The sequence below is a fragment of the Siniperca chuatsi genome, linkage group LG8 (assembly GCF_020085105.1).
Source record: "Siniperca chuatsi isolate FFG_IHB_CAS linkage group LG8, ASM2008510v1, whole genome shotgun sequence".
Taxonomy (NCBI): domain Eukaryota; kingdom Metazoa; phylum Chordata; class Actinopteri; order Centrarchiformes; family Sinipercidae; genus Siniperca; species Siniperca chuatsi.
Window position 1 is genome coordinate 31,159,307 of NC_058049.1, and position 20,416 is coordinate 31,179,722.

General features: G+C 41.7%; 1 protein-coding gene across 1 annotated transcript; it reads left to right on the forward strand.

Annotated features, from left to right (window-relative positions):
- Positions 1–994: 994 nt before the first annotated feature.
- On the forward strand, positions 995–17,645 carry LOC122880119 (fibroblast growth factor 4-like). The gene is made up of 3 exons (XM_044204918.1): positions 995–1,286; positions 3,506–3,609; positions 17,163–17,645. Exons 1-3 carry the CDS (start codon positions 995–997, stop codon positions 17,337–17,339), a joined length of 573 nt encoding a protein of 190 aa, XP_044060853.1. The 3' UTR covers positions 17,340–17,645.
- The last annotated feature ends 2,771 nt before the right edge of the window (positions 17,646–20,416 follow it).

The window sequence follows — 20,416 nt, forward strand, 5'->3', positions numbered from 1 at the left end:
AGAAACCAACCCCTTTGCTGTAGCTTCTCATTGAATTCACATAGATGGTCAGTTTGTGATTTCTACATCTAACAGGTTGTCTATTAATTGACTATTAATTGACTATTAATGAAAAAAACACTTGCTTATTGTTTTTGGCTATTTGGAGTTAAAATGGTAGGTATTATTTCACATCAGAATCCATCATGGTGTGTATTTAGCATTTCTTACACTAAACAAATTTAACTATTAATAATAATATACAGTTTATTATTTCCTAGAAGCAGGACTTTCAGTTTTCCTTTAAATTGTTTTCCAAATGTGCCCCCTCTTCTTTTTTGTATGTGTGCCCCAGTCTGAATTTGAACAATTTAGCTATAAGGCTAAAACACAACAAAATGTGGAAAAAAGTAAAGGGTTCTTCATAGTTTCAGAATGCACTGTATATATTTATATTCATATAAAATGAAGCACCTACATATTGGTAACATGGTGATAGTGATGGTGACATTAGCGAAGGGGCCCTTTCATCCGTCTCTCTATCAAATCTCTTTATACATTTCTTTACTACTCTATGTTCCTGTGTACTTGCGTGTTCCTCTTTGTTTTCTGTCACTATGTGTTTTATGTTTTTCTCAGTTTGTGTGCTTCTACAGCATCTGTGACTCACAGACAAACAAGACAGCAGGTGGTGTGTGATGTAATATGGGGTGCATATAAGTCTGCTGTCTGTCTGCTGGATCTACCTGAGGAGGAAGCAAAACTGGGAAACAGGAGACAAATCACTGGCAAATGGAACCCCTAATGGGTTCAGTTTTTAGAGATGTCTAAATATGCATACTGAAACTTTTCTCTGGGCTTTAAAGTGTGCAGAAATTGAGGCATTTTCTTCATGGTATTTCTTTGAGAGACTGAAGCTTGAAGCTTTCTGTTCATACTAAGTGAACATTTAATTGGGCTTATAAATACACAATAGTTGTGTACCTCTACGATTCCCGGGACTGGCGAGCAGAGGATGTCATCGTCAAGGTCCAAGCTCCCTCTGCTCCTGTATGGGATTCTCCTGTGCAGCTCCTTTGCTCCTCTCCCAGTGATCAGCAGTAGGAGACAAACCATACTTAGTGCTGGTTCATTGGTTTGGGCCAGCGGCAGCTCCTGGGACAAGAGGGAGGTGACAGCTAGAGATGGAGAATACCTGCTGGGGATAAAGAGACTAAGAAGGCTTTACTGTAATGTGGGCATCGGCTTCCACATTCAGGTCTTACCAAACGGGAAGATCACAGGCGTGCATAATGAAAACAGATACAGTAAGTATTTTGCCATTCCCTGTTGAAATCCATGTAAAGTAGGCAAATAACATATTTTATGTTGTGAAAAAAGCAAAGATCAAGAATTTTGAATCAAATTAGGGCCATTAGGACCAGTGATTCCTGTATGGATTGTTAAAATAATTATCACTACTTTTTAATTAACAAAGATTTAAATATATACATATGTTTAGAAATATAACAATTAAATACAAAGTATGTACTTTAATAACTTGTCAGTTCCTGTAAATTAATATGGGAACCACTGGAAAATGTGGCAAATGTGGACTCAAAAAAGCAGCAATGATTCCTACTAAATATAACTTAAGATATGATGAGATGAAACAGATCCACTGCATCGCACTAACAACTTTTAATGACTACTTGCTGTAGTAAAGACTACATATACAATAAAGGTTTGTGGATGTTATTCATATAGTTTGAATACAATAAATGATTATTAATTCCAGTGCACATTGAAGACACATTGCCCAATGTCCTACTTACTACTTCGCATGTCAGGGCCAGCATACACAGACTGTGTTGTACACTGTAATTTGGCTTGGTTGAGATGAGCCAGACCACAGAATCACTGGTGATCACCGCACAGTGCGTGTAGGTTAGATTTCTGTCCGACTTGATCCCGACTTGCTGTGATGTCATAATCTCACAAGTAGTAGAAATGTTGATGCTTTATGCTTCATTATTCCTATTCCCTATAACATTATGATATTACACTCATAGTATTTAATACTACATTTTGATGGCCTATGTCTTCAGGTGGCCTGGGAGCTTGCTATTCTTATAAACTTAAAATTCTAGAATCTTACAGCCTCCATTTTTAAAGGATTAGTGGTAGAGTGGAACTGAATACATTTACACTGACAGTGAAAGCAGTGATGTTTGGGTTGTTCACGATTAGCATTAGCCCCTTCCAACCGATGATGGTAGTCTGTGTGAATGTTGAAATGATTCAGTCTCTAAACACTAGTTAGAAATTGATGTGACAAAGGGTTTGGGGAAAGAATATGCGGGGGTAGCTGCTCACCATGGCCCTATTTAGGCAGATCGCTTGATCATTTAGCAGCCCCTGGTTCTTTGTCGTCATGCCGCTTGGTGCGATCAAAACATGATTTAATCATGTTTTGATCGTATTGAAGATTTATGAAAGTAAAATTGATTTCACGGAGCAGAGGCTTGTGGATTTAACTTTCCGTTGAAATCGTGGATTGTTGTTGGAGCAGCTGAACAGCACAGAGATTTCTAGCTGTCTGTTAAAACTGGATTCAATTTAACTGAAAAGTTAAAATTTTGTTGATTAGATTTTGTAGACAGCCATCTTTCCCATTCTCTGCTGTATCACTGCTCCAACAACAAACTGCCACTAGCCTATGCTCCATGAAATCAATTTTACTTTCCTAAATCTCTGTTACTATTAAATCCCCATCTTTTGATCGCATTCTGACCAGCTTGCTGACAAAGGACCTAGCAACGGTAAAGGATACGTTCTTCTGATTACACTGCAAGGAATCATGCAGTTTGATGATTTAAATCATAAGCCAACAAGTAATTTCTATAATTAGCTACTCTACACAGCACTTTAAAAGACTGAGACCAGACCAGACTGTGGAGGTTGGACAGAAGCCTACCTTCATCTTTGGGAGGGCCAACTGCCGACTGTGATTAACTGATTAACATCTCTACCACCACAGTAATGGCAACACATAAATCAGCCACTGGATTTGTCTATAGACAATGTCAGAGTCCATTTAAGACCTGCATGTCTTTGTACTCGGTGAGCACAGATGTCAGAAAACACAAACTTTCACAAGAAGGCCCCAGGAGGACAGGTCAGGTTCCAACCCTAAAAAAACTTTAAAATGTGGAATGTTAAGCTTTCTGTGTACTTTCCGAAACTATCAATGTTTACATTTTCTATGCGATTTTCTTTGTATGTGTAAATAACCTTATTGTAAATGAGAACAGTTTAAATTCCAGACAAATATATATGCTTTAAAGAGTAAAAAAAATGATGTTGTAATACATACATTCATACAACATTATTTGGCTGCTTTCCCACTTTTCCTGTTCAAATAATTTTGGGACTACACACCACTTCTGAGGCCATCAAAGTAAGCATTTTTAGTGTCCCCTTTTGTTTAGCTTTCCCTTTTTGATGTATTCTATCTGCTGCTGATCGTTCTTATGTTTCATCCTAGGCCTTCTAGAAATTTCTCCAGTGGAGAGAGGAGTGGTGACTCTGTTTGGGGTGAGAAGCGGCCTCTTCATTGCCATGAACGACAAAGGGAAACTCTATGGTTCGGTAAGAACTGATCAGTGTATGCTAATTTGATGACAAGATGTGTGAACTGAAGTAAAATTGTCAGCATTTTTGTGTGACAAGCACTGCACTACTCCATATCTTTATGCTGTTACCTGCTGTTGGAATAAATTCCCCCATGTATTTGATTCAGGAACTCCTGTGAAAGTGGCCTGACCTCAGGAGGCAGATAGGTTCAAAGTCTCATTCACTTATCAGACACGAATTGTATGCAATAGTAACAAAACAATTTATCCCTGTATCAGCCAATTCTCATCAAAAGATTTCTCACCATTTTTACAAACAAATTTAATCTAATCTCCACCAAATTTCACCCAAAAGACTGGATTGATCCATGTTCATTATCCCATTTTGCCACAATTTATCTTAAAAGTTGTGAAGATGCCTATTTTCTGAAAATCTTCACAAATCAATCTCACGACGGTGTCAAGGCACTCTATGACCTCTGTTCCTTAGGTGCACCATATTATGATTATATCATAGACTGTATGAAAAAATGGACGTAGCGTCCATGCCGTCACCCATAGGTTTCTTGGAGCCAGGCTCAAGCGGCCATTCGAGAAACTGGAGTTTTTGCCTCTTATTATATACATTATTATATACACATATATACATTTACACATTTAGGATGTTTTTACTGCTGTCAAATGTCAAAACGGGTCCAAGTGGAGCCAAACGGGATGTAAGGGTTAAATCATGATTTAAGAAGAAATGTCAATTCACAACCAAAAAAATGCCCCTGGACGTATTACAAACAGACAATAGATAGGCCTCCAAATGCCACTGACTCTGTTAACAAAAGGCATTTTATGCCTGTGATTGTAAAATGGGAAGTTGCTCATTTAATTTTATATTTCCAAGAATATGTGACTGAGGATATTTAATATGAAATCATCTTTCATATAACATAGAATGATAGAATGATGACAAAATCAATATTGAGCCACGTCATCCAATAAAGCACTCCAACGTTGTGTGTTTGTGTGAAGGGGGTGACTCCATGAACACACATAAAATCTTAATCAGTTTGAAATAAATTACGGTTTTGTAACAGGTAACACAAAGCGGACTGGCTTTGTCTCCATAGTAATGGTGGCTGAGGATCATGGGTAATGTAGCCTAGCCTTACGCTATCCAAAACTGACAAAAAATAACTATTTCTTGAAGGAGAAATAATTAAAACTGATGGCCTTAACACTAACCTATTGTTGAATTATCAAGGATGCTTTTAGTTTTGAGAAATGCTGAGGATATCATTGAAAGAAAAACTTAACATGGGAATTAACAGTGAGGAAAATACTTCTGGGCAACTGACAGAGCTCAACTGAACTGAAGTGATTCAGTTCGTTCACCCAAAAGATTTGTTCTTTTGAATTAATCATTCAGGAATGACACACTAATTAGAAGTAGACAATAAAAAAATGCATAACCATTAAAATTCATTTCAATTAATAATTGAACCTAAATACAATTAATAATTAAATAATTTAGAACAATTAATACAATTATATTGTTAAAATACAGCTCTCAATAATTGAAACCTGAAAATATGATTTTAACACAACTATTAATTTCCAGATGAGTTAAATACACTGTGTCCACTGCTTCTGTCTGATTTAATTCCATGTCACAGTTAATTGTAGATCTTTTTCTTTTGGCCCTAAGCCATAGGTATAATGTTTTATTTGGTAGCAACTGCCCCAAACATTAGAGTGATCAGCTCTAGTTAAAATTGTTTTGAATGCTGACTGAGGCTAACTCAACCATAAGCTAAACACCAGTTAGTCATCCAACAGTTAGTCATCCAGTCACTCACCTAACAGCAGTCCTGCATGTACAGAGGTAGGTGGCTCTGTTAGGGTGGGGGGAGTTAGGTTGACCTTTGGCTGGAGCTGCTCCCAGACCTCTGTGAGGGAGCCCGCCAAGCCAGTGAGTTTTTTTCCCTTATAGTAGTATGTAGTATTGGGGGGGATTAGGTATCTGTGGTAATAGTGACGTAATGAGTACAGCACCTGACCCTGACGGCATTTTTACATTCAGTTAGGTTATCTATGCCAAGCCATGATTTGAGTAACCACGTGTACATCTCATGATGCACACATGGTGCAAATGGTTCTCCAAAGGACAGGGTGGTATGGTAAATGGTGTTTGCCCTGAAGACATATTGTGGTTTTTGCAGGTTCGCACAAACAGCAGTAAAAGCCTGTCGCCTTGCTCATTTCCTTGTTATAACAAGAACAGTTCCTGGTTTTAACAAGATCATTTTTTATGTTTTTCTTGTCATGGAATAATTTTCTCATTATTACTACATGCAAAATGATTTAGTTTTCACAAGAAAATGGAGAAAGAGAAACAAATCTCATTAATATTTGTAGCGATTTGGAGCTGACGTGAGTCCATTGGCTCTGGAAATGCACAGCTTACAGGTAACATTCTTTATTGATTGCTCAACCCACACAATGTTTCCACATAATCTGAGCCGCTTCTCACAACTGCACCTCTTTCGCTGCCCAGCTCCGGCACTGGTTCAGCGGCTTCCTTGTCCGTCCTTTTCTGCACAGGGAGACCAGCTGCTCTGTCGGCTGACATGGCGCTGGTCGGTGTGTGAGTTTCTCTTTTAGGTCCAGCATGCTGCTGAGTATTTGCGGAGAGGATAATTAGTCGGTTTCAGCTGTGACAATTACCTCTCCCTGATGCTGCTCACCTGAGCCACTCCCCCACCTCTCCCTCTGCAGCTCCATGCCCACCTCCACATACCCCCACCACCCGACTTAGGCCAGGGAGCCATCCGGCCTGACCTACTCCCCCCCCCAAAGGAAACGGGAGAGGAAGTCTGCCATGGCCATCTGCGCCCCCGGGCTATGGATCACCTTGAAATTAAACGGCTGTAAAGCCAGATACCACCCGGTGAGCCGCGAGTTGGTATCCTCCATGTGGTGGAGCCTCTGTCCGAACAGAGGGTGAATGGGCGCCCCAGCAGGTAGTACCGCAGGGCTTCAACCGCCCACTGGATGGCCAGGCACTCCTTTTCAATGGTACTGTACCTGGCCTCCCTCTCTGACAGCTTCCGGCTGATGTAAACCACTAAGCGGTCGACCCCCTACACCTGCTGGGACAAAACGGCCCCCACTCCCGTGTTTGATGCGTCAGACTGCAGAACAAAAGGGAGAAAAAATTTTGGTTTGTGGAAAAGCGGCTCCCCACAGAGGGCTTGTTTTACCCTCTATAACACCAGTTGGCACTGCTCCGTCCACTCGACCGGATCTGAGGCACCTTTCCAGGTGAAATCGGTCAAGGAACTGGTCAGCTCTGCGAAGTTGGGAATGAACCTCCAGTAATAGCCAGCCAGGACCAAGAACCCCCTCGCCTCTTTTTTCGACTTGGGTTTTGGGCCGGTGACAATTGCAGCCGTCTTCTCTACCTGGGGGCGCACCAAGTAGTACCCCAGATACCATACCTTCCTCCATCCAACCGCACACTTCTTCGGGTTGGCAGTGAGACCGGCCTGCCTCAATGACCCGAGCACCGCCACCCCCCACCACATATGCTCCGCTCAGCTGTCACTGTAGATGATGTAGCCATGTAGCCACTTATCCCAATTGCACTTGTCCTTGTGCACAAATTTACAGATCATGGACTTCAAAGTTTTGTTTTTGATGCCCAATAATCAGTTCTCTCAGTGTGCATGACATAAATGAGGTGCCCTGGTCAGTCAGGATCTCTTTCGGGATCCTGACGTGGGAGATGACCTGAAACAGTGCCTGTGCCTCGCTCTTTGCAGAGATGGTGCGCAGAGGCACTGCTTCGGGATATCGCGCTGCATAGTCCACTAACACCAGCACAAAGCGATATCAGAGTGCGCTCCGGTAAAATGGCCATATGGTCCATCCCTATGCGTTCAAATGGGACCTCCACTAATGGTAATTGCTGCAAAGGCGCTCTCAGTATGGCTGTGAGGTTAACCATCTGACATTCGGGGCAAGACACACACCAACGGCGTACCTCTCCCCAAATCCCAGGCCAATAGAATCAGGCCATAATCCGCTCTCGTGTTTTATTACACCCCATATGCCTGGCCACTGGGTTGTAATGAGCCGCCTGGAAAACTATTGTCCCAGGGCTTTTTGGCACTAGTAACTGCGTGACTTCTTCCCCTGTCTGAGTGTCATGACTCACTCTGTACAACCTGTCCCTGATCAATGAAAAGTGTGGATATGTTTGTGCTGCGTCAAGGTGCACCAAATGACCATCAATTTTTATACACATATTACCTATGCCAGTAATACATCACCTTGGTCATTGTAAAAGTTCATTGTGGAAGGATGATGCTTGGTGCTCAAACTCAGGCAAAGTGGACGGACACTGTCTCACAAATGCTGTGCTTTTTATGTGACAATGGAGACCATGTTATCATCACCATCTCTGACTGCTGTTTACATTCCACCAGATGCAAATTCAAAAAATGCTCTTCAGAATTATTTCCTGATGTACGTATATAAACTATGTATTGTTTTATTTTATGTTACCCTATTTTAATATAAATTGAATTATGTTATATTCTATGTATGTAGCATGAAGGGACTACAAACTTTCATTTCATTATACAACTTTGTGAATAAATGATTGATGCCCTTGTACCTTGATAGAAAATGAAAGGGTGTATTGTTAAAGTGGTCGTATCATGCTTTTTGGCTTTTTCCCTTTCCTTTATATATATATATATATCTTTTTTGTGCATGTAATAGGTTTGCAAAGTGAAAAAGCCACCGCAACGGGAGGTACCCTCTCCCACAGAAAACACTGCTCCTGTCATAGTTTTGGGTTTTTGTCCTATTTCCTGTCTTATTTTGTTAAGTGTTCTCCTCTCCTCGTGTGTCTTGTTGTTTTACTTCCTGTCTTTGTTTGCTTTTCCCTCCAGTTTAGATTGTTTGCCCTGCCCTGATTAATTGCACCTGTGTCTCGTTGTCTCCCCACCTAAGTGTATTTAGTCCAAGTTTTTCCTTTGTTCAGTGTCAGTTCTTCATTTGCACGTTGTTCTTATGTCAAGCATCCTGGCCTCTGTTTCCTGTGTTTTTGGATTTTTTTAACATTCTACCTGTTATTTCTGGACTCTGATTATTTGTTTGCTCCTGTGGACTTGTTTGCCTTCGTGGATCACTGCCTGCCTGAAATCAGTGTAAGCATTTTGTTACTCATTAAATTATCACTTATTTAAACTGCACCTATTCTGGGTGTCTGCTGTTGGGTTCAACTCCAGCTCTCCTGGTTCCCCCAGTTTGAACAAACGTACAACAGCTCCTGAACTGCCTGAAAACAGCTTGATTGTAGTCCAGCATTTACTTCTGTAACATATCTACGTTGCCTTGTCACACGCACCATAATGCAAGTACACCTAAATATGAAATTAAAACAACATTAGATACCCTCCAGGCAGTCAATGGGCATAAAGTTGTTACTGTGATGTAGAGACAGTGCACAGTTAAAACATTATGTATGAAGGATAAATTAGTTACAAATGAATAACTTACCACTCTGAAACGTCTTCCTCCAGTCTCGGTTGTGAAGCTGATTCTGTCGTATGTATGATCTTCGAACCCACAAATGCAGAACACACCAGTAGTCTTTATAACCCAATTCACACTTTATTTAGCAGGAATAGTGGGAAGGGGTATAGCAGTTCAGAGCGAAGCCTTCAGTGTCAAACTTGGTAATCCTGGGAGAGTAGCAGAGGTTCCGACTCAGAGCCTGGAGCAGCGGTCACCCGGCTGACTGGATCTAGCCGCCGCGTGGGTCTGGACAGGCAGGCTGGTCCGTGAGACAGGATGAGGTGGTACCGCGTAGACCTGGCTGGCCGTGGTGTAGCGCTGGTTGTGGTGTATGGAGACTGACCGTCAGCGGAACCAAGATCACAGAGCAGGTAAGATGTGGAGGGTCTGGCTCCGTGGTAGACAGGCAAAGTGGAACTATCGAGTCCGGCGAGGTGAAGGTGGCTGGAGAGGCAGGCAGACAGGCTGACAGGAATTCAGGCAATGAAAGGAGCTGTGATCACCAGTACAGGATAATCCTTCAGGCAGAGCAGAAAACAGGATCAAAACACACTTGCAAAAAGGTACTTAGCTGAGTAAGTCTGAGGAGCCTTGGCGTAGTGGTCGTACAATGTACGGGGAATCATGGACCCTCACTCGGTAGCTAAAATGGAGTGTTTATATGGACATACGACCGTTGGCCAGCAACAGGCATTCCGCTTCAGTACGTTACATAAGTTGTGCAACGTGAGTGACATGATGTTAAACACGTGATTAATGTTGTGAAACAGTTGCAGTTTTGTTAGGTTTAGGCAACAAAACTACTTGGTTAGGTTTGGGAAAAGATTGTGGTTTGGGTTAAAATAAGTTACGTAAGTCACGTGATGTAAGTAACAAATGAACTCTACCTGTACTTTCCAACTACTTAAAGTATTTCACACTACATATCACATTCATACACTGATGGCAGAGCCCTCAGGAGCAATTTAGTTCAGGGTCTTGCCCAAGGACACTTTGACATGTGGGCTGGGGGAAGCCGGGATCAAACCGCGTCTGGGGGAATGCAAAACAGCAGCAAGATAGTTACGATAATAATATGGTTATTATCTTCACATAAAATGTTCGACATCTGGAAACAGTGTCCATCCACTTTGACTGCGCTTGAGCACCAAGCACCATTGATGTAAACACAGAGTCCGCCTCCCCTCATCCTGCCGGAGTCTTGTGCTCCTTCAGCTCGAAATACGATCCACCCATTGAGTGTCGTGCCAGATTTGAGTGGGAGCAGTAGGTGATAGGTTATCATCAAGGATATCATTGCATTTCCACCAGGCAGTTAAATGACATTACTTTTGAAGCAGCTGTGTGATTTTCACTTAGACTTATCAATAAAAGGGATATGTTTAATTTATTTTTATTTCAAAATCGACAATGTACATTAATCAACATTCAAACAAATGTAAATGCACCCGAGTTAGCTGAAAGGCATCGGCAGTCCCATTGCCTGATGTTGTTAGGCATCCTAGGAATTTGATGGATATTTCTTGAACGATTGTTTGTTACATCTATCCATTCCTCCCTCCCTCCCCCCCATGGAGAGGTATGTGTCATCCTCAATCTCGGGTCCTCTACCATAGACCTTGGAGTTTGAGGGTTCTGTGCAGTATCTTAACTGTTCCTAGGACTGCACTCTTGTTGTACCTGGAATCTTCTGGAGCCACTCTCCCAGTCTGGGGGTCACAGGACCCAGTGCTCCGATTACCACTGGCACCACTGTTGCTTTTACTCATATCTTTTCTAGCTCCTCTTTCAGCCTTTGGTATTTTTAAAGCTTCTTGTCTTCCTCCTTTTTGTTGCTGTCGCTTGGGATTGCTACATCTATCACCACTGCCTTCCTCTGCTGTTTGTCGATCAACACGATGTCTGGTTAGTTAGCCATCACCAGTTTGTCAGTCTGGATCTGGAAGTCCCACACGATCTTAGCTCGGTCATTCTCAATTACCTTTTGAAGGCTCTTCCATTTTGACATGCAGCAAAGGAACCCGGCCACTGTGGTAAGGACTCATCCTTGTACATGGGGCGTCCTCCCTACTGGGTGAGCTACCGGGGCATCCTAAGTTTGCCACAGTTCTGACTTTCCTAACTTTTGTCATGTTAGAGTTGGCTGGAGTTGGCTGTGCATTCAGCACATTGCAGCTCTGAGATTCAGCTGATGTCTGGGGGAACGAGCCAGATGCCCGCTCACCCTGGATGGGGCAAAAAGCCAAAAGGAAGAGAAGAACAGTGCCAAGAGGTTTTCAGAAAAGAGAGAAAATGATCTCTGGGATTCAACTTAGTCTTCTGTCAAAGGGGGCAGCGGTGTCCGATGTCAACAGCAGTAAACTTTACTGACGGACTATGACGAGTGTAAGTTGGCTCTAGTGTATGCAGCGAATCGTCTGCCTCGTGTGCTTAGCGCATTGTTTGCTGCTGCTTTGTTTTTGTCATGGAGATGTCTCTGCTTTACTTGTTTATGATGACTAAGCACTTCTCAATGTTTGAGCTTCTGAAGAATTGTTGTTAAAGCACAACTTGAGAAACCAAACTTCTTCCATCTTCCTCCCTTCTTATCTGACATACCTACAGGCCTGCGCTACCTCCCATGTGCCTTTCCCTATAAGGAACGTCACAAGACGAGGAAAGCAGGGAGGTGTACTGTAAGACTTAAGGCTTACCTGACGTCCTCCTGTGGGACTGATCCTCGCCTCTCTTGCAGAGAATGTTATTTTCCTGCTGTCCAGCGCTCACCGGATTTTAGAGGTCTGTGTTCCAGGTCCGACTGCTGCTGACAGAGCCTCCTCAACCCTAGCGGATGCGGGTCCGCAGAAGCGGCGTGGACCATTTGACATTTACTCCAGCTTTGGGCTGTAGCTTTTTGAGTTAAACTATCCTTTTCCCGTGGTGTACCATCCAAAGTTCAACAAGGATTTTATACAGGAATATGCTGACTTCTTGGCGGTGATTATGTTAAAAAATGTGATTGTCTTTTAATTAGCGGTGACACATGAAAAAGGACACACATTGGACCTTGGGCTGTCTTATGGTTTATGTGTATGTATCAGTGAAATTTGTGACATGTATATCGGATCATCTGCCTGTTTTATTTACCGCTACAGTTCCTTGCTCTAGGGTTACAACTTGTGTTCCTGCACGCCACCTGCGTGCGACTAACCCTATAACTACGTGGCAGTCTTTTATAGCTTTTAAAAGACTCTATGCTTTATACCCTGGATGGCTGCTGTGATCTCAGTGCTGAGGAGCTTACTACCCTCTTTGACTCCACTTGCACTGATATCTTGGACTCTGTTGCTCCATTTAGAACTAAACACTTAAAGCCACTTTCAGAGCCGTGGCTGAATGATACTACCTGCTCTCTCAGATGAGAGATGTAGACGAGCTGAGAGGAGGTGGAAGAAGGATAAGCTCCTGGTCTCCTCAGGAATCTTTAGGGACTGCTTAGCAAATTACCACAGAGCTGTTAAAACTGCAAAAACACAATTTATAAATAACCTTGTCTCTAGTAACAGTCATAGGCCTCAAGTATTTTTCAATCCTTTTAATTCTCTTAGAAATCCCTGTGACTCGGCTTGTATTTTGCTACAATCTGAAAACGTTTGCCTTAGACCCTTCTGTTAATCCTCTGTGCCCAGCTGTCTTTGATCAATTTGAGCCTGTATCATTCTCCTTACTATCAGGAGGTACAACCTACAAATTGTCCCTTAGACAATAAGTATCAAAGGTATTGCCCTCAAATGGTCTACGTCACCTGACAGACAGGAGTTTCTCGGTTCACCTAGGTGAATATTCGACTGTGGCCCCTCTCACTTGTGGGGTCTCTCAAGGCTCCAATTTGGGCCCCATCCTCGTTTCATTGTATATGCTGCCATTCGGATCCATTTTTAAGAAACATAATATTCCTTTTAATTGTTTTGCTGATGATGTAGAAATGTATTTGCCAATGAAAACTGAAAGGAGATTCAATGCAGCCTTTGTTGGACTGCATAAACGACATAAAAACTTGTATGGTCTCACTCTTAATGAAAATAAGACAGATCGTTATGTTTGGATGACCAAACTTGCTGAATGACCCATGGTACTCTTGGCCCTCTAGCATCTGACAGTCGATCTTTTGTTAAAAATCATGAGTTATTTTTGACAGCTCCTTTAAACTTGATAGGTAGATTAGTTCGGTTGTCGAAACTACTTTGTTTCAGTTAAGACTTTGAGCCAAGGTAAAGTCATATCTCTTTCTCCCAAAGATTTGTGTGAGTGTTATCCATGCTTTTATTACTTCTTGGTTGGATTACTGTAGTTCTTTGTACGTGGGTTTAGTCATCTCTTTGTCGTCTACAGTTAGTGCAAAATGCAGCTGCTCGTCTTTTAACTGGTAAGAGAAAGCGTGATCACATAATGCCAGTTTTGACAGACTCATAGATGGCAGTAATCTGTTATTATGACAATACACATTAGGGTTGCCCCTTAATAGTCAACTAAAACATTAGTCGAAGAGAAGAGTCTCTCAGTAGGGTAGCCATGGGGAAATAAAAAAATAAAACCCTCCAACTGCTTTCAGTAACTGCACCTTGCCACCAAGACGAACGTATTAGGGGATTGTTGCAACAGAGACATTTTCTCTTGTAACACAGGAAGTCACTTACCAGTACACTACTGCTAACTGTTCTAGCTTCCATTAGCTAACGTCTTATTTGCTGACTCTGCCCGGACTGGAAGCTCGGAGTACTGTGGGAGTCATGGTGTTTATTTACAATGCTAGCACAGGAGCTTTGGACTGCCAGGAGGAGCAAGTTTTCAGGCCCGGGGTGGGCGGTGGACCCAGCGGGGGATGCTGCCGGTGACCAGGGCCAGAATGAGCACCAGAACCGATACCAGGTGAGCAGGCAATGGAAGCAAGCTTAGCAACCTCCCACTGAACACAGGACCATGACCTAACACAGCCTCTGAAACCAAAGGAGGACATATGACGACAGGGAATAGAGTATCAAGTTGATTGATAGCGACTCTGACCAGGGATGACTCCATGGATGACAGACACAGCATGTTGAGGCAGGGACAAGAGAGGCATGAAGAGGAGTGAGTTTGTAGCGAGTTTAATTTGTATTTAACGTTATACATTGTTGGGATTCAGTTAGGGCAGGTTTGGTTATTAGCAGAAATAAAGATTAATAATTATTAAATTAATATTATCCAAATTATTCATAGATTAATAATTACAGGGCACCACCCTGGGGTCAGGGACCAAGAACCAAACGTGAAAAATGTCTCAAAAGGTGGCTGTCCACCTAAAAATGTTGATATTTAAAAAAAAAAAAAAAAAGGTACTATCTTACAATGCACTGACAGTCACAACCAGCAATCACCACAAAATGTGTACACAACAACCACAGGCAACTGCTCTTTAAAAAGAAACCATAGCATTTATTTAACCTTAGCACTGATTCACAATCAATAACGTCGACCAACAACCACTATCAGCGGTAGCTTAGCTGGCTAAGCTTAGCTGGCTTAGCTTAGCTAGCTAAACTACCACATTATCTGGGCTGTTTGAGATGTGTGTAAGCATGTAAATGTACGTGTAAAGGTGTGTGAGTTCGAGGTGAGAGAGAAGAGTTTTTAGCTCCCTCCGTGGTTAAAGCTAACACAGTTAAAATGGCCCAACAGCATGGTACCGATACAAAATGGAACGTGCTAAACACAAAGAAAAACACAGCAATTTGAACTCAGGTGTCCGTCACTTTTGCAAAAAGCAAAGCACAATTACTTAGGTATATTAATACAGTTATAAAATCTCTCTGCTCAGACACAAGCCTCTTACTTGAAATTGCTCTCGGTTAGCGACTGATGGATGAGTCAGTTTATTTTGAGTTGTCGGTGGAGTTTCTCTCAGGCTCGGACGCTGATGAAGCCGGGTCCACTGGCGAAACCGTTCCTTTTCGGGGCAGCAAAGGAAAACAGTGGCCGACGTCGGTACGGAGAGGGGCTCAGCGGCGATCTTGCTCTCCGTGAAGGAACAGTCAGTCCGTGTCTTCTCCTTCTGTAGGTACGGGATCATTATGGGGAGTAAACGATCAGGATCCAAAAAGTGTTCAGCAAACACAAAACTGTCTGTTTCTCGTCCAGCGAGTTAAGACTCTTCCTAGGGAAATTAAAGTTCACGTGAGAAGCGTCTGCTTGTGGTAACGGCAGTTACTGTGGAGAGAGACGTGATGTGCCTCCGTTAGTAAACGGGTTACTGTGGAAATGACAATGGGCAGTCTGGAGCGCCAGGCTTTATAGAGTTGGTGTCGTCATAGCTGTGCGCCGATATTTCATGCGCTGTCTCACACGCCTCATCCAATAGGACTTCAAATTGAGGTGTGAATTAACAGCTGTGTCGGCTTGGTGCCTTCCTATTGTCTGTTCTTTGTTTCTTAGTCAAGCCTCTTAGTGAAGGCTTTGGCCTTCCTGGGTAGGCCTGTCTTTTGTCCTTCACATGTGGTGAAGCTAGACGAGGCCCAACGACATAATCCATCGTATTGATAAGTCTGCGAGTATTTGTTTTTGTGAAGTTGAAAGTTATTTATTCCTGTGTTTTGGACAATGAGACTTGTGTTGGAACAACCACTGAAGACTGAACATTTTATTAATTATTTCAACACATTCAGCATCATTACCGCTTTTGCCGTTAGCAACAGGCGGCTCGCTTCGTGCCCCTTGTAAAAGTTATATTTTAAAGGCTCATAACAGTTTTGTATTTCTCTGTAATCTAGCACAGCATTTACACATACACTTCTACAAAAAGAGAAAAAGTAGAACACACACACATTACATAATGAAAATAAGATTTTACTACACATTTAATTAGGTACACCTATACAATCTAATACAACAGCTCCGCCATGAATTCTACCTTTACAAAGCTTTTAATGTTGTTGTAGTAAAAACTTCCCGAGAGTTGTTAATACAACTATATGTTTGGTACTGAGGTCACAGTGGTGGTGTTGTACTGGACTGTATTATATTGAAATGTGTTTAGGGTATTTTGCCCACCCAATTTACAAACATGGGGGTAAAATATTAGAAAACACCTGTCATTATAAATGTAGTCTAGTACAATGTCACTGCTAAAATTAGCAGCTCTGTAAAAAAGGTAGAATTCATGGCTGAGCTGTTGTATTGCATTAGATTTTATAGGTGTACTTAATAACGTGGCCACTGACTATGTATGCAGCACATTTACACACACACACAGAAAATATATTTGAATATATGCTGCAAATATTATTTTAGACCTTTATAGAAAAATCAATCTAAATATATTTTGATCAAACTAGCTTCTGTATGGTGTCCTTGACTGTAATGGCTGGCATGGTAAAATCAGCATAATGCTGAATTCCACAGCACTAATTCTACCAATCCAACAACAGCAATGCCAGACTCACTAATCTTTTGCTCTGAATTTCTATTTTTAAAAAGAGACACTGATTTCTCTCATTAATCAATTTATTGACATCATCATGCATCAGTTTTCTCTCCCGATGTTAACTACTGTCAGTAAAAGTTCATTGCACTGGAACGATTTCCTAACTCAGAGCATTACAACATGCAGTAACATGCCCACTCTGGTAGAATAGCTTTGGGGGTGCATTGTTTTGTTTTACTTGCAGCAAAACAAAATGAATCTGGGTGGCAAGAGATTAGGAACCACGCTAAATAAAGTGGCAACCATCTTCACTGAAACAGCATCTGACATTTCTTCACTTGTCTCAAAGGATCAGTGTTTACATCACATTGACCTCTAGTGTGAATTGTGACTCTTGTCTGTTATGAGCAAAGGTTGTCTTACTAACAGTCACAAACCCAAACAGAGAAAAACAGGAAATTCTCACGTTCAAGGAACTAGAACAGTGATTAGGAATAACATGATAATTGACTTGTCTGTTGTCCCTCTCTCTTTATCTTCCCCTTCCTCAGGGCCACTACAATGATGAATGCAAGTTCAAGGAGAATCTCCTGGTCAACAACTACAATGCCTATGAATCAGCTGCCTACCCTGGCATGTACATTGGCCTCAGCAAGACTGGCAAAACCAAGAGAGGCAACCGGGTCACACCCACCATGACTATGACACACTTCCTTCCCAGGATATGAAGCTTAAGATCAAAACTCCAATAGAACAGAACAAAGTCAAGTTTACTGTTGGACTGTTCATGTTCTCCTTCTACAACTAACACATCGGACTATAGTAGAAAACTCTGCTGTCATTTGAAACTTTCTTGCCCAATTACAAGCTAACCAGCTCTGTAGGCAATGTTTGCATGAACTGTTATTATGCGCCAACCAAAGAACAGTAATGTGGCATCAACATGGCTGTAAATGAAGACTGATGGAATTGCAAAATACAAAGCAGCATCAATGTTAACATTGCTATCAATAAAGTTGGGCTCTTTACTAATATTCATGGGCAGCTCCAGGAAAATACAACATCAGCACATGTGTCTTCCTCCGCAACTCTTAATTTGTTTTCACATGGAGTTTGGGACAGAAAAGGTGCTAGATTGAAACAATCGGGATCCAAATCAGGTCTTTTGTGATAATCAGTTTTGTTCGATATTGTTCCAGTGGAGATGGTATTATTGTATCATCACATGTATCACACATAAATGTCAGGAAGCATTTCGACCCTATTTATCAGTTGTGCATCTCACATATCTTTATTTTTTGTTTTGTTTTTTAATTGATGTAGCCATCTACACAGATGCATCGGCTCATGTACACCTGTGTTGTATGTGCGTAACTGCAACCAGAAATGTATTTAGGCACATAATTATAGTGATTGTGTACTGGGCTCTGAGCGCTGCCAAAACACTGGTGACCCCACAATAGTACTGTGGCTGAATGCATCCAATGTAGACACTGACTGCAAGTAGTAGTACTAGTGACTACTCCCAGGACTAGTTGGTGACTCGCAGGCATAATAAACTAGCCAGCTGGGAACAAGCAAGCACTAGTCAGTCACAATAGCTCTATGAGCTGGCTAGTTTGACAACTGTCAGTGAGCAAGCTCGTTAAATTGATAACGAGACAATAAGTTCAGTGTTTATTCAAGAGATGGACTTTTAGCATTGACTCCTGTTTCACAACTGTCTACAAGCCTGCTGTGGAGCAGTTCTATGAAATTGGATGATGAAACACAGCTAATCAGCTACAATAGCTTCCTCTGTTGTGGACTTTCCATCAGCCAGAACTGTTTGCTATTGGTTAACCATACAAATACGCATGTCAAAGTTGACCTTGATGCAGAAGATTTGCACAGATTTACTTCACTCCACACTGAACTTCAGTCACTCCTTTGAAATGAATTAATTGTGCCATTTTAAATGCTAGTGTGACCAGGCCTATTGTGCTGTTTTCACTGTGCAGCCAAGGTGAAATTCTACTTACTTTAATCAAGGACAGTGCCCTGATGTTGGATGTCTAGTTAAAATGTTGCAAATTAGGAAGCAGTAATGGATTTTTCAATTTATTAAATGAAAATACCCGTTGAGATCCTGCCATCTTTACCCAATGCATAGTCAGCTAATTGGCAAATCTCTTCCCTTTTTTTATTTGGAGTGACTGCCATCCAAGTGACAGGATGTACAGAGTTATAAAATAAATAAAAGCCAGGAGGATACACACATATACAACTCAAACACTCCTTACATTAGTCGGATATCAGGGAATAGTATATTACTGATATCAATTTTTTAAAAAGGGATTTTGTTAAACAATACTGACAAATATTGCAGTTTACTATAGGAATCTCTTAAAATAGTGACTTTATACATTAGGTGCATAATGAATCAGTGTGTACAGTGTGAAAGTTTAGAGCATCTAGAGCATCTAGAACACTTGAAATCTCTTCAGCCATTGGATGTACTGTAAAACAAGTGACTCACTCGGTTCAGCAACATTTGTGATCACTGTTCCTAATTATGGTCATTTTTGCGAAGAGACAGTAAAATATTACTTATCGCACATTTGAATATAAGTGACTGATAAGAATAAAATTTTCATGCAGTACAGTTAAATATTATAATGGCATCTCTTGCTGCCTTCATGACACGAACTGCAGCACAGTCCTCCCTCCAACAGCCTAAAGCACTAAAAGTTAAAACTTTTGAACAGACCTGAAAACAGCCATCCAATGAAGAACATTGGACATCAGCTGGAACAAACTATTTGCATTGCTATGAAGAGAGGATCAAGTTCAGGATGAATAAATGAAGTTCTTTGTTGGCTGTTTTGCACCCCTTTCATTTTTAAGATGTTAATATTTGTACATATTAAATTGTAATATACAAAGTGAGTATGTTAAGACAATTGGTTGTTTGTTTCCAGCTATTACAAAAGATCCCAACTGTACTCACTTTGGTGCTGGTTGGTCCATGTAAAGGTTGCTGGTTCGTGATGTTACAGAATCAGGAAGCAGATGATCTCCCCCTTGACTTTACATTTATTTACAAGTTTGAATATTGATAAGAAGAGTAGAATAAACAAAGACAAAAAAACAAAAAATCATCTTGCTTTGTCTCAGCTCAATCAGACTGACAGGTGTGCAGTGCTCATTGAAGTCCGGGAGGAGGGGGAACCACACTGCAAGCAGGAGGCCGGGGGAACGAGAATATTCGTACTCTTTAATTTATGGCTCCTAATGTTCCTCACAGGTGCATTCAATAAACTTCAGCCTATTGTCGAGATATTTTCCCTCAAGATGCAGTGGGTCAATTAACTAGTCATTTAAATCAGATCAAACAAACAAATGAATCACGCGGCCGATCTCCACGACAATCTGCTGCCAAGCTCATGAAGGTTGTCGTTCAGTCACGCTGGTCTCAGAGTCTTTTGTGTGCCTGCTGAGCACCGCCCCGTACTCTGGTCACCGGGAGTTGTTTGGCTTGATTACACTAGTCTCCGTCTCAATACACGGACCCAACTGGCCGCTCACTTTCTCTATATGTCATTTTTCCTCGTGGCCAGCCCTACACACACCCCTACAAGAAGGAAACCCCAGTAAGAACCCACATCTCCCGACCATTGTGCCAAACACCTTTCTGTTTCCGCCGAGTGGCCAGGTGTTACTCATTAAATCCGTGCAGCTAATCAGTGGGCACATTCTCACCGGCAACAGGGGAAGAGAAGCACATCTACAAACCACAAATACACACACACGTCACTCTGTGACA